At 72.5% G+C, this 13,615-nt stretch overlaps 2 protein-coding genes across 2 annotated transcripts in view; both read left to right on the forward strand.

Moving 5' to 3' along the window:
- Arid3a (AT-rich interaction domain 3A) overlaps positions 1-5,422 on the forward strand; it is a 31,275-nt gene extending 25,853 nt beyond the window's left edge. The window contains exons 13-14 of the mRNA XM_015503785.1: positions 10-183; positions 5,298-5,422. Of these exons, the coding sequence (XP_015359271.1) occupies positions 10-183; positions 5,298-5,422 (299 nt within the window). The remainder of the gene's footprint in view (positions 1-9; positions 184-5,297) is intronic.
- Positions 5,423-10,700: 5,278 nt separating this feature from the next.
- The window catches only part of Grin3b (glutamate ionotropic receptor NMDA type subunit 3B), a 10,876-nt gene continuing 7,961 nt past the window's right edge, over positions 10,701-13,615 (forward strand). Inside the window, exon 1 of the mRNA XM_015503786.2 lies at positions 10,701-10,822. Within this exon, the coding sequence (XP_015359272.1) occupies positions 10,701-10,822 (122 nt within the window). The remainder of the gene's footprint in view (positions 10,823-13,615) is intronic.

Consider the following 13,615-nt stretch of genomic DNA (forward strand, 5'->3'; position numbering starts at 1 on the left):
CGGGACCAGCGGCGGCACCGGCGGCCCAGGGCCGGGCCTGTAGGACGGCCCGGGCCCCCCACCTCTACTCAGATACCTCCGCTGCCTTAGCCGCCCCTGCCGCCACCAGTGCCGCCACCACCTACGGAGCACGCCCTGCGCCGGGGGCCCTGCGCACCAGGAGGGTGCGCGGTGCGCAGGAGGGTGAGGCCCCCAGGAAGCCAGCCGACGCCAAAAAGGAAAGAAAATATATACATATATAAATATATATATATATATATATAGCAAATTTAATAAAACAGGGAGCGCGGGGAACACTGGGAAGTCTCAGGTTTCAGACACCGAGAGGAACCGTCAGGACCACGAGGAGCCAGCCCCGGCGCCGGGGCGCGCAGTGCGCTCCGCTCCCTCGCCAGCCTGCGCCCCGCGCGGAGCGGGACCCCTGAGCCACAGCCACTGAATTTGTTTTTTCCTGATGCTTTGGAAACTTACTTTCTTTCTTTAAAAAAAAAAAAAATAGCGATGTTCAAATTCTATAGGTTTTTAAAAGGTTTCCGGGTTTGTTTGTAAATACTCTATTTTATTCTTGGGGAGGGGGGTCAAACTTTAGGAAAAGGAATATCTATATATCTATATATCTATATATTTGTGTTCATTCAGGGAAACGGACTTGAAAGCAAACACACCAACCCGGTAATAACTGTATTCTCCCGGGGACGTGCGGGCTCCCGCCCCATCCCGTGGCCACGGACCGCTGGCCCGGCCACTCCGGTGCGAGCGGCTGGCAGGCCGGCGCATGCGCCGTTCGTGGGCCCACTTGGGGTTCCCGGGACGCCCTCTCTGGTGCTGGCTCCAGCTGCCGGGCCTCAATTCAGGGACCTGGAAATCTTAACCAGGAAGTAGAAAGGGCCTGGAGCTTGGGAGGGGACTTCACGGTGGCAGCCCCCAGGCTTCTGACTCAGGGACGAATATGCTGGACTCTCTTGCCTAAAAGGGCTATTTTGGGGACTATCAATGTGGGGGAATGGGGTGCAGCCGGGCCTAGCTCAGGGTGAGGATTTTGGGGCCACGGATCCCCAGCACCCCACCCCCACATTCTCATCTCTTTTCCTTTGTCTTCTCTTCACCCCGTTTGCAAGGGGCTGGGGCTCCCCGTGGTTTTACAGGGACAGTAAATAGAGGCCACGAAGGACCGTAGTCCACCCAGGTCAGTAGGTGTCCTCCATGCCGGGCAGAACTGGGCTTCATTTCTGCCACAGCCACTGGGGCAGAAACTCCGTCCCCAACCTGGGTTCAGGGAATGCCCCTGGGCCGAGCTCAGCTCCCGTTGTCCCTGGAGCCTGCGGTGGCTCCGGCTAGGCCCAGGTGAGCCTGGGAGCGCTAATTGGGCCCAGGGCACCTGGCCTGCTGGGCCCCCAGACCTCAGGCAGGCTCCTGGCCTGGCAGAGTCCTTTCCTGTCTTTGAGAGGGAGGGAATCCTTTTCTTCTTCCTAGGTCTCAGGGCCATCGACAGGCCCCCCTCCCAGGAGGGGTGGGGCCCTCCAGAGCTCTTCTTGGCTTTTCTTCTGGAAGGTTCTGCCTGCCCCATCTTGGGGGCAGGCATCTTAGCAGCACAATCATTCCTGGGAGTGGGGGTCTTTTTGTCCCAAGACTCAATCTTGCCCCCTCTCCGAGAACCATCTGGACTCTGTCCAAAATCTGCTCCTTCAGCCTCCTGGCCGCAACTCTGCAGCCAGCTGCCTTGGGGGCTGCAGCCCCTTGTCCTGTACGAGGGCCCCGTGTGGGGACTGTCCACTGCACATTTCTTTCTACCTCAGGTCTGACTTTTGATGCCAAAAACTGGCCCAGTGGCCACCCAGGTACTCAGTGCGCGGGGCCAGGGCCACCTCCACCTGCCCCCCTCAGATGGAGTTTTTTCTTAGGTGACGCGTATGTGGAGTGCTTGTGGGGACCCACTTCGGGGTGTGTGGCGGGCCAGCTTTGCACCAGGACTGGATCCTGACTCAGGGACCTGGCCTGCTGGCTGCTCGATGCTTATAGGACCCTGGAGCCCTGGCAGCCATGAATGGGAGTCTCTGGAACCCTGTGTCCCAACAGGCAGGAGCTGTGGGCCCTGAGTGGCCTGCCTGTCTCCTGGTCAGTCTGCTGGTAGGGGTTCTAAGGAGTGTCTTTCTGGGGCACAGCTCAGCACCCCATTATGCCAACATATGGAAGGGGTGACCTGCCAGGCCCAGGGGACTTGGGTGTGTGTACTGTCCACTGGCACCTTGGGTCTTGGGTGGGCACAGCCGGCAGGCTCCCAAACCCTGCAGGGGCTAGCAGGGTCCTGGAAGTGAGTGGGGCCCTGGGCGGGGCTGTCCCCCTGTCCACTGTGGGCGAGGTTGGGGGGCATGGGGCCTCCAGGCGGTGTTTAGAGTTGTGGTCCTACAGTCACATCTTTCTCTGACCATTTGGCCCACCTTCCTTCATTGCTTTCCGTTGAATTTTGGCTTTTGCGTTTTTTCTTGGCAAACACAAGCTCAGCCTTTCATCTCGAAGGTCAAAGTTTCAGTTTCTCGGGGGCTTGTCAGATGGCGTGCAGATCACGCCCAAACTCAGGTAAAGGGGAAAAAACTTAAAAAAAAAAAAAAAGTATAAACTGCTGTCTACCTCTGGCTGGGCCCCTGTCACACTGCAGCCAGGGCAGGGTGACCTGCATCAATCTCAGTTTTTGCAGAACATTCAGGTATTAAAAGGAAAAAAAAAAAAGGCAAAAGACAAAAAGACCCCCCAAAAAAGTGTGATTTTGAAATTTAAAAGAACACTGAAAGTTTACATTTTATAACATTATTATGCAGATTGTATTTAAACTTCAGAAATATTTAAGACAATTGTAACCATGTAAAGCTGATGAGATATTAAAACAAGACAAACTCTTCTGACTTTAACAGAAAAATGTCTCCTGTGCTGTTTTTTGGGGAGCAGCACCCTTGGCCAGGCCACATGGGGTGGGCCGTCCTAGGGCGGGCAGTCTAGCCGCATCCACCTTGAGTCTCAGGTTGGTGCCAGCAGGTAGAAGGTGCCTGCTAAAGGGGAGTCCTGAACTGGGGCCTGTACCCCAGGGGCCCTGGGCCATGACAGGTGTTTGGCATCTCCCCTGGGTAGGTGCAGGCCACAGACGCTGCTCAGCCCCCCCCAGGCCCAGGACCCCATTCAGGCCCACACGTCCACTGTGCTGAGGGGCCCCTGGTTTAAGCCATGGCTCAGAGGTGACTCCCTGGCCTTCCCCTGAGCTTTCATCGGGTCAGCAGGGTGCAGGGCCGGCCATAGCTTCTGGCCCCCAGCCCCAAGAGGCTCCCTGCCTGGGGGGTGCTGGGTGACCCTGGGTCATGTGACCGGCGCCATGCGGCAGGCGCCCTGCTTGCTGACTGGAGCCACTGTCCTGGCGTTCTCAGGTCTGAAAATCTCCTTTTCGTCCTGTGTGACCCAGGCACCTACAGCCCGCTCCCGCGACTCACCCACCAGGACGTCATCTGGGTCCCCTGGGCGAGGGCACGTGACTCCTGCCCCTGCCCTCGGGGACAGCCCAGCAGAAGCCGGCTGACACAGCTGGGGCTCCCTGCTCCCTGGGCCTCCCCTGGGGTTGGCTTTCCCTCAAAGGGCTCATTGCCAGCCTGACCCCAGGGTCCTGCTGGAGACCAGGCCTCGGGGTCCAGGTACAGCAGGTGTGGCCTCCAGGGAGCAGCACCCTGGGAACCAGATGAAAGAGGTGCCCGGCTGACCTCCCTGTTCACACTCAAGGGCAGCATGGCTAGGTGGGCAGGCGCAGACTGGCCACCTGGTTCCCCTGCCCCAAAGTTCTGGCCAGGGCTGGCCTGGGCTGCTCCCTCTCCAGGCTGCCTGTTGGAGAGAAAAACAACTCCCTCTCTACCCCCAGAGCCCTGGCTCCCGGGTCACCTGAGGCCCTGTATCCAAAGCCTGCTAAAGAGAAACATACCCCTGCCACAAATCCATCTGCCACCACTCCCAGAAGAGGTTGGCCCATCAGTCCCTGGACCCCCAGGGAGATAAGGACAGGGATCAAAAACAAAAGGCCCCTCTCCAGCAAAGTGGACGGTCCAGTCCTACAGCTTCATTCCTCAGCCAGGTGCCTCAGGGAGGGAGCTGAGGGGCCCTGAGGCCACACAGCCCTGGGGACACAGCCAGGATCCAGCCCCCATCCTCCCCAGCCCACATGGGTCAGCAGAGGCCAGGGGCTGGCTTGGTCTCAAGGAGGGGGTGGTGACTGAGTCACCTGTCCTCCCTCTGCCCTCAGTGTGGACCAAGGGCTGCCCTGAGGACAGCTGGACCTTGCTGGTGTGGCCTGCGGTCAGGGTGGGGGCGGGCCAGAGGGAGGGTGTGGGTCTCAGCTCCAGTTTCCTGGGAGGCTGCCCCACCCCCACACACTCCCAGCCTCAGATGGAGGACAGGCGCCCAGCTGGCACCAAGACCGAGTCACTGGGTGGTCTGGGGACGCCCCCAAGTGTGGCTTTTATCCAGCAGCTCTGACAACTGGTCAGTCCTCATTCCAGGAGCCAGGCTGGGGGTGGGGTGACCTCTGACCCTGCAAGGCAGTCCAGCCAGCAGGTCCCCGGAGGGGAGAAGGGAGGGCCACACTTGCCTGGCCTGTGAGGGGGATGACCGCAGTCCAGCTGCCCAGCCTGCCCTGCCAGACCATCTACCACAAGGGCCTCTTTGGGGCTCGGAGTCCACACACCTCTTCCCGACACCCACAGGGCCTGTCTAAGATCCTGGAACCCAGGAACTCAGAGGCTTCCGGTTCAGACTTCCCTGGGGACGCGGCCAGGGTGCATCCTAGCCCTCACAGAACCCTCTCAGCAGCACCCCAAGAACAACAGCACCCCTACACACAGGAGGGGATCTGAGGCCCAGAGCCAAGCAGTGACCTGCCCCAGGTACAAAGGAGGCAAAATCAGCCCGGGTCTCCCTCCAGCTGGTGTTTGAACATGAAGTCAGCCCTGGAGGTGACTCGGCCCCTGCTGTGCTGTGGGACCCCGGCACCAGGGAGCCTCATCCCGGCCTCTGACTTCTCTTTCTTATTTATCTTCCTGGTTTCTTACAGTGACTAAGAAGGCAGGGAGGAGGCCTGGGCAAAAACACCATGGTGGCGCGCTTGTCATCCCCACCTCTCCCAGGAGGCAGGGGGGCGGCAAGTTCAGGGCCAGCCTCCCCAACTGAGCAAGGCCCTGTCTTAGAAAATTACAAGGCCTGGTCGCAGCTCAGAGGTAGGGCGCCCCTGGGCTCAAGCCCCCGCAAACACCCCACCACATTCTGGGAAGGGGACCGGAGCCGCTCCTGGGGCCGGACTCGCTCAGGACAAAATGCAGCCAAGCTGCACCACGAGGCCTTCTCGCCCAGCGACCGCCCGTCGCCCGCCCGTCGCGCTCGCCGGGCTCGCCGCTGAAGGTCGCCCCGGACCCCGCCAGGTGCGCCGCCCCCGCTCCCGCCGCGGTTCTCCGCGCCCTCGCGCTCCCGCGGCGACCGTCCCGTGGCNGGGGGGGGGGGGGGGGGGGGGGGGGGGGGGGGGGGGGGGGGGGGGGGGGGGGGGGGGGGGGGGGGGGGGGGGGGGGGGGGGGGGGGGGGGGGGGGGGGGGGGGGGGGGGGGGGGGGGGGGGGGGGGGGGGGGGGGGGGGGGGGGGGGGGGGGGGGGGGGGGGGGGGGGGGGGGGGGGGGGGGGGGGGGGGGGGGGGGGGGGGGGGGGGGGGGGGGGGGGGGGGGGGGGGGGGGGGGGGGGGGGGGGGGGGGGGGGGGGGGGGGGGGGGGGGGGGGGGGGGGGGGGGGGGGGGGGGGGGGGGGGGGGGGGGGGGGGGGGGGGGGGGGGGGGGGGGGGGGGGGGGGGGGGGGGGGGGGGGGGGGGGGGGGGGGGGGGGGGGGGGGGGGGGGGGGGGGGGGGGGGGGGGGGGGGGGGGGGGGGGGGGGGGGGGGGGGGGGGGGGGGGGGGGGGGGGGGGGGGGGGGGGGGGGGGGGGGGGGGGGGGGGGGGGGGGGGGGGGGGGGGGGGGGGGGGGGGGGGGGGGGGGGGGGGGGGGGGGGGGGGGGGGGGGGGGGGGGGGGGGGGGGGGGGGGGGGGGGGGGGGGGGGGGGGGGGGGGGGGGGGGGGGGGGGGGGGGGGGGGGGGGGGGGGGGGGGGGGGGGGGGGGGGGGGGGGGGGGGGGGGGGGGGGGGGGGGGGGGGGGGGGGGGGGGGGGGGGGGGGGGGGGGGGGGGGGGGGGGGGGGGGGGGGGGGGGGGGGGGGGGGGGGGGGGGGGGGGGGGGGGGGGGGGGGGGGGGGGGGGGGGGGGGGGGGGGGGGGGGGGGGGGGGGGGGGGGGGGGGGGGGGGGGGGGGGGGGGGGGGGGGGGGGGGGGGGGGGGGGGGGGGGGGGGGGGGGGGGGGGGGGGGGGGGGGGGGGGGGGGGGGGGGGGGGGGGGGGGGGGGGGGGGGGGGGGGGGGGGGGGGGGGGGGGGGGGGGGGGGGGGGGGGGGGGGGGGGGGGGGGGGGGGGGGGGGGGGGGGGGGGGGGGGGGGGGGGGGGGGGGGGGGGGGGGGGGGGGGGGGGGGGGGGGGGGGGGGGGGGGGGGGGGGGGGGGGGGGGGGGGGGGGGGGGGGGGGGGGGGGGGGGGGGGGGGGGGGGGGGGGGGGGGGGGGGGGGGGGGGGGGGGGGGGGGGGGGGGGGGGGGGGGGGGGGGGGGGGGGGGGGGGGGGGGGGGGGGGGGGGGGGGGGGGGGGGGGGGGGGGGGGGGGGGGGGGGGGGGGGGGGGGGGGGGGGGGGGGGGGGGGGGGGGGGGGGGGGGGGGGGGGGGGGGGGGGGGGGGGGGGGGGGGGGGGGGGGGGGGGGGGGGGGGGGGGGGGGGGGGGGGGGGGGGGGGGGGGGGGGGGGGGGGGGGGGGGGGGGGGGGGGGGGGGGGGGGGGGGGGGGGGGGGGGGGGGGGGGGGGGGGGGGGGGGGGGGGGGGGGGGGGGGGGGGGGGGGGGGGGGGGGGGGGGGGGGGGGGGGGGGGGGGGGGGGGGGGGGGGGGGGGGGGGGGGGGGGGGGGGGGGGGGGGGGGGGGGGGGGGGGGGGGGGGGGGGGGGGGGGGGGGGGGGGGGGGGGGGGGGGGGGGGGGGGGGGGGGGGGGGGGGGGGGGGGGGGGGGGGGGGGGGGGGGGGGGGGGGGGGGGGGGGGGGGGGGGGGGGGGGGGGGGGGGGGGGGGGGGGGGGGGGGGGGGGGGGGGGGGGGGGGGGGGGGGGGGGGGGGGGGGGGGGGGGGGGGGGGGGGGGGGGGGGGGGGGGGGGGGGGGGGGGGGGGGGGGGGGGGGGGGGGGGGGGGGGGGGGGGGGGGGGGGGGGGGGGGGGGGGGGGGGGGGGGGGGGGGGGGGGGGGGGGGGGGGGGGGGGGGGGGGGGGGGGGGGGGGGGGGGGGGGGGGGGGGGGGGGGGGGGGGGGGGGGGGGGGGGGGGGGGGGGGGGGGGGGGGGGGGGGGGGGGGGGGGGGGGGGGGGGGGGGGGGGGGGGGGGGGGGGGGGGGGGGGGGGGGGGGGGGGGGGGGGGGGGGGGGGGGGGGGGGGGGGGGGGGGGGGGGGGGGGGGGGGGGGGGGGGGGGGGGGGGGGGGGGGGGGGGGGGGGGGGGGGGGGGGGGGGGGGGGGGGGGGGGGGGGGGGGGGGGGGGGGGGGGGGGGGGGGGGGGGGGGGGGGGGGGGGGGGGGGGGGGGGGGGGGGGGGGGGGGGGGGGGGGGGGGGGGGGGGGGGGGGGGGGGGGGGGGGGGGGGGGGGGGGGGGGGGGGGGGGGGGGGGGGGGGGGGGGGGGGGGGGGGGGGGGGGGGGGGGGGGGGGGGGGGGGGGGGGGGGGGGGGGGGGGGGGGGGGGGGGGGGGGGGGGGGGGGGGGGGGGGGGGGGGGGGGGGGGGGGGGGGGGGGGGGGGGGGGGGGGGGGGGGGGGGGGGGGGGGGGGGGGGGGGGGGGGGGGGGGGGGGGGGGGGGGGGGGGGGGGGGGGGGGGGGGGGGGGGGGGGGGGGGGGGGGGGGGGGGGGGGGGGGGGGGGGGGGGGGGGGGGGGGGGGGGGGGGGGGGGGGGGGGGGGGGGGGGGGGGGGGGGGGGGGGGGGGGGGGGGGGGGGGGGGGGGGGGGGGGGGGGGGGGGGGGGGGGGGGGGGGGGGGGGGGGGGGGGGGGGGGGGGGGGGGGGGGGGGGGGGGGGGGGGGGGGGGGGGGGGGGGGGGGGGGGGGGGGGGGGGGGGGGGGGGGGGGGGGGGGGGGGGGGGGGGGGGGGGGGGGGGGGGGGGGGGGGGGGGGGGGGGGGGGGGGGGGGGGGGGGGGGGGGGGGGGGGGGGGGGGGGGGGGGGGGGGGGGGGGGGGGGGGGGGGGGGGGGGGGGGGGGGGGGGGGGGGGGGGGGGGGGGGGGGGGGGGGGGGGGGGGGGGGGGGGGGGGGGGGGGGGGGGGGGGGGGGGGGGGGGGGGGGGGGGGGGGGGGGGGGGGGGGGGGGGGGGGGGGGGGGGGGGGGGGGGGGGGGGGGGGGGGGGGGGGGGGGGGGGGGGGGGGGGGGGGGGGGGGGGGGGGGGGGGGGGGGGGGGGGGGGGGGGGGGGGGGGGGGGGGGGGGGGGGGGGGGGGGGGGGGGGGGGGGGGGGGGGGGGGGGGGGGGGGGGGGGGGGGGGGGGGGGGGGGGGGGGGGGGGGGGGGGGGGGGGGGGGGGGGGGGGGGGGGGGGGGGGGGGGGGGGGGGGGGGGGGGGGGGGGGGGGGGGGGGGGGGGGGGGGGGGGGGGGGGGGGGGGGGGGGGGGGGGGGGGGGGGGGGGGGGGGGGGGGGGGGGGGGGGGGGGGGGGGGGGGGGGGGGGGGGGGGGGGGGGGGGGGGGGGGGGGGGGGGGGGGGGGGGGGGGGGGGGGGGGGGGGGGGGGGGGGGGGGGGGGGGGGGGGGGGGGGGGGGGGGGGGGGGGGGGGGGGGGGGGGGGGGGGGGGGGGGGGGGGGGGGGGGGGGGGGGGGGGGGGGGGGGGGGGGGGGGGGGGGGGGGGGGGGGGGGGGGGGGGGGGGGGGGGGGGGGGGGGGGGGGGGGGGGGGGGGGGGGGGGGGGGGGGGGGGGGGGGGGGGGGGGGGGGGGGGGGGGGGGGGGGGGGGGGGGGGGGGGGGGGGGGGGGGGGGGGGGGGGGGGGGGGGGGGGGGGGGGGGGGGGGGGGGGGGGGGGGGGGGGGGGGGGGGGGGGGGGGGGGGGGGGGGGGGGGGGGGGGGGGGGGGGGGGGGGGGGGGGGGGGGGGGGGGGGGGGGGGGGGGGGGGGGGGGGGGGGGGGGGGGGGGGGGGGGGGGGGGGGGGGGGGGGGGGGGGGGGGGGGGGGGGGGGGGGGGGGGGGGGGGGGGGGGGGGGGGGGGGGGGGGGGGGGGGGGGGGGGGGGGGGGGGGGGGGGGGGGGGGGGGGGGGGGGGGGGGGGGGGGGGGGGGGGGGGGGGGGGGGGGGGGGGGGGGGGGGGGGGGGGGGGGGGGGGGGGGGGGGGGGGGGGGGGGGGGGGGGGGGGGGGCATCTCTGCTAGCCATGGGGACATTGGGGCAGGGCCAGCTGCCAGGGGTAAGGGTGCCCCCAGGGCAGAGGGAACTATGTCCAGCCCTGGAGGGCAGGGGCCCAGCCAGTTGCTTGACCCCTTCTGGGACATGGGGATGGCCATGGTGGGGTGGGCTCAGGCTCAACACTGGCTGCTCTGTCCCAACACAGTGGTGGGCACCACCACCCAGGACCAGGACCAGCCCCCATGGCTGCTTCATCTTGGGAGGTGACATGGTCGCCTTAAGGGCCTCACCCAAGTCCCCTGCCTGGTGAAGGCATGCTGTGGAAGGGCTCTTCAGAAAGGGGAAAGACTGCTCCCACCTGGGAGGGCAGCGGTGTGGGGACCATTCTAGGCCAGCTCCCTAGCGGGATACGCTCTGGCCACCTGACCGTGCTGGCCAGCATCAGGGCTGAAGGAGGCCACTCTCCCCACCCCACTGTCCTAGGAGTGCTGCCAGCCGCCAGCCAGTCCCTGGCGCCCAGCCCAGATGCCCCAGGAACTTTCCAGAAGGCTTCCCTAACTGACACCTCTGTTTAATGGTCCAGAAGACCCATGTGACCGCGGGTGCCGTCATGCCCTGGCCACGCCAGCGCAGTGCCGCTGACCTCTAGGGCTCTCCTCGCGGCTGGCAGACTGGCCTGGTCCCTCTCCTGCTACCCCCACCTGCCCCATCCTGCACGTGCTGTGTGGGGCCCTCAAGCCACTCGCCCCCCAGGAACCCCAAGGGGCAGGCCCTGAGCAGGCCAGCCTCTGCCCAGCCGGGCTCCAGCTCCTGCAGCGCCCAGGCCTGTCTACCTTGAGCTGAGCCTGGAGGGTTGCAGTATTGGGCTGGCAGCCCCACGGCTCCGAGGTCTCTGGCGGTGCTCGCTGACACCCACGCCCACCCCTGGCCGCCACCTTTCAGCTGCTCACCACACCCCTTTGCAGGGGTGAGGCTGGGAGGCCTGGAGCCACAGGGTGGGGCTGAGGGAGCTAAGGTCCCTGGGAGTCAGAGCTCTCCCCCGCAGCCCCCCAGGGTTCCTGTGGCCAGAGGGCCCCAGCCAGCATCTGGAAGTCCTGGTGTGGCCACCCCACCCGTGACTGGGGACAAGGGTGGGCCGGTGAAGGCAGGCCTGTGAGGGCAGCTGTAGATGGTGGCCATCCCAACTAGACGCCACTGCCTCTGGCAGCAGGAGCCCAGGGAGATCCTGGCGTTGAGAGCAGATGGCTGTGCCCGGTGGCTTTCGTGCCCACACTGTCCTTGGCTGCCCTCCTGCAGCCACTGGACTGGTGGAACGCTGCCTTCTGCACACCATCGGCTGGGGTGGGGGCCCAGGCAGCAAGAGGTGGGGCCCAGCTGACCCATGAAATGGCAACTGACCTCATAAACCACACCGGGCTCTGGCTCAGCTCCCTCATCTGCAGAAGGGGTGTCCCTGGCCGACCTCGGGGAGCCCTCCAGGGCCAGGCTGATGTGTGAAGTCAGGTGTGGGGCAGGGCGCTCTCCACAGCATCCTCGGACACACCCTCCTCTGCTGCGTCCCCTCCCTGCCCAGTCCTGGTCAACCGAGGGTCCCCCTACCCACATGCTCTCCTGCACCCCCTTCAGGTCTGCGTTCTCAGGTTGGGTGAGAGCCAGATGACGGAGACCTGCCCCGGGTGACGACAGCAGGATCAGGGATCCACAGGGCCCCTGTAGACCCTTGGCACAGGCATGGGAGGCAGGCCCACGAAGGAAGAGGCCACTCTCTGGGAGGACTCTGGTCGGGGGCTGAGCCCAGAGTGGCCGAGTGGTGCTCGACCGCTGAGCCACACCCAGCTCTGGTGGTTTTGTATTTTGAGGCAGGGTCTCCATCTGTTGCTGAGGCCAGCCTTGAACTTGCAACCCTCCTGCTGCAGCCTCCCAGGGCTGGGATGGCTGGGATGACAGGCCTGGCTTCCGTGCCTGGCTGGCTCAAGGCTCTTCATGGAGACCAGGGAGCTGTCACTTCCCTCCCTGCGGCATGGCTGTCATCCAAACCCGCGTGACCCCATGCAGCTGGTGGGAATATGAGGCGGGGCCATCTATCTGCAAGACAGCCTGTGGCTCCTGAAGAACAGGGGCAGGTCATGAGGCCAGCAGCAGGGTCCTGAACCCCCGTGCCCACAGCCAGGCCAGCCACCCGGCCGAGATGGGGACACCATGGCACAGGTGGCCCAGTGGCCAACAAGCACACACACACAAGTCGTGAAGAGGAAGGGTGCCCTGACCCCCACTGCACAGTACTGTGCTGCAGGGTCACCCCCAGGAGGTCCCTGGAGTCTCAGCCACACAGACAGGAAGCAGCACGGTGGGCCAGGGCGGGGAGGGGAAGGGTAGGAGCTGCTGCTGAGTGGGCAGAGCTTCTGCTTGTGGGGATGGAAAGTTCTGGAGATGGACATGGGGTCAGCATACAGCCCTATGACTGCTTTGTACCACTGAGTCGTGTGCTTAGAAGTGTTAGAAATGGCAGTTGGTTGTGTATATTTTACCATAATTAAGAAACAAAACACGGCTTCCCGGTGTTGGCGGGTGGGGCTCACGGCCCCACGGAGGAAAGCAGTCTGCCCTGTGCGGATGGGAAGCAGGCCTGGGGCGTGGCCTGTGTCTTGCGGCCTCCTAGAACCAGCTCATGGAAATGTCCACTAGCCTGAAACCAGCTGATGTCCTGGTCCTGGAACCTGCCCCTCTCTGAGTCTCCTGCCCAGAGAGGACGAGACCTGGCAACTCTAGGATACTGTGACTGGGCAGTCACAGCACAGGGAATGGGTGGCCTGGGGACCCCCTGAGGGCCAGAGGGGCTCCGTGCTGTGACTGTGGCTGGGCTTGGGAGGGCAGGGACCTGGGATACAGAACCCTTGAGGACCAAATTTCTCTCTTGGGATGCCTGGCCAGGCAGCTGGACAAGGGGTCCCTGAACACTCAGATGGAGCCACCAAACCCTCATTAGAGTCACTCAAAATTCAGCTCATTTGCTGGCTGGAAATGGCTGACATTTGGCATTTTTGTTCATTTAATGGAGTTTTTTCTTCCTTAATTTTGCCTCCGAAAGGAGGTGCACGTGTGTACGTGTGTACATGGCTGACCCATGCAGATCTGCTCAGTGCAGCTGGCCAACTTGGTGGCACATTGCCTGCCACCTGAGGGGTCTGGAGAGTGGGGTCTTCCCTAGTCTGGGGTCTCTGTCTGCCCCCACCAGGAGGAAGAGTGCGTTCCTGGAAGCTGCTGCCTGAGCCTGCGTCCTTCGCCCTGAGTCTCTGACTGTCCACCAAGCCCCTGTTGGGTGTGTCACCAACCCAGGTCTGGCCCCACTGACACAGGGAGACTGAGGACGGAGCCTGAGGGATGGCAAGGGCACTTCTGAACAGGGGAGGAGGGTGATGGAACCGAGCGTCCTCGTCTGAGCAGTTGCTCAAGGCATTACTGAGTCCTGCTGGAGACAGGAGTGACCGAGTCAGACCCCACTCTGCCCTCCCAGAGCAGAGTGGGAGAGAAGGTCTCAGACACAACAGCAGGATGAGAGCCTGGGGTGGAGGAGACAGGGTGAGGGGTGCTTCTGCAAGTTCCTGGGTGGAAGGAGGGAATGTTTCAGAGTGGGGCATCTGGTACTGGTTTTTAAAGGATGAACAGTAGCTCTCTGGTCCAAGTTGCCCGCCCAGGGCTGGAGAGCAGACCCACTCAATAGCTCTCCATCCCTGACGTTCGCCTCACTCCCCAGAATACACAATGTTGATGGTGCTTGTCGCTTGTCGGGGTAGAAGCTGCTCTCTGGAAGTGGGGTGGATCTGGCCCCTCTTGGGACTCAGTCTTCCCACCTGATCAATGGGAAACGTCCCCAGGCTGGGAGGCCAGGGAGATCCAGGATCCTGAGATCGGTGGGGGTGTGAGCCAATTCTGAGGCCCCAACTCCCTCCCTGGTGGTTTCCTCATCCGTAGGATGGGAAATGACTGGCTGGCAAGTACCCAGCCCTGCCAGGCACAGTCCGCCGCTCCCTAGTGGGCCGCCAGTCATCTGCAAGCCAGGCGGCCGGCCCGCTGCTCACTGGCGGGCTGCTGGGCTGGGCACGCCGGCGGCGGCGGCCAGGAGGGCGCGCCGCCGGCAGGAGCAGGAACCCTCCCG

Source organism: Marmota marmota, unplaced genomic scaffold (genome assembly GCF_001458135.2).
Source record: "Marmota marmota marmota unplaced genomic scaffold, marMar, whole genome shotgun sequence".
Taxonomy (NCBI): Eukaryota; Metazoa; Chordata; class Mammalia; order Rodentia; family Sciuridae; genus Marmota; species Marmota marmota.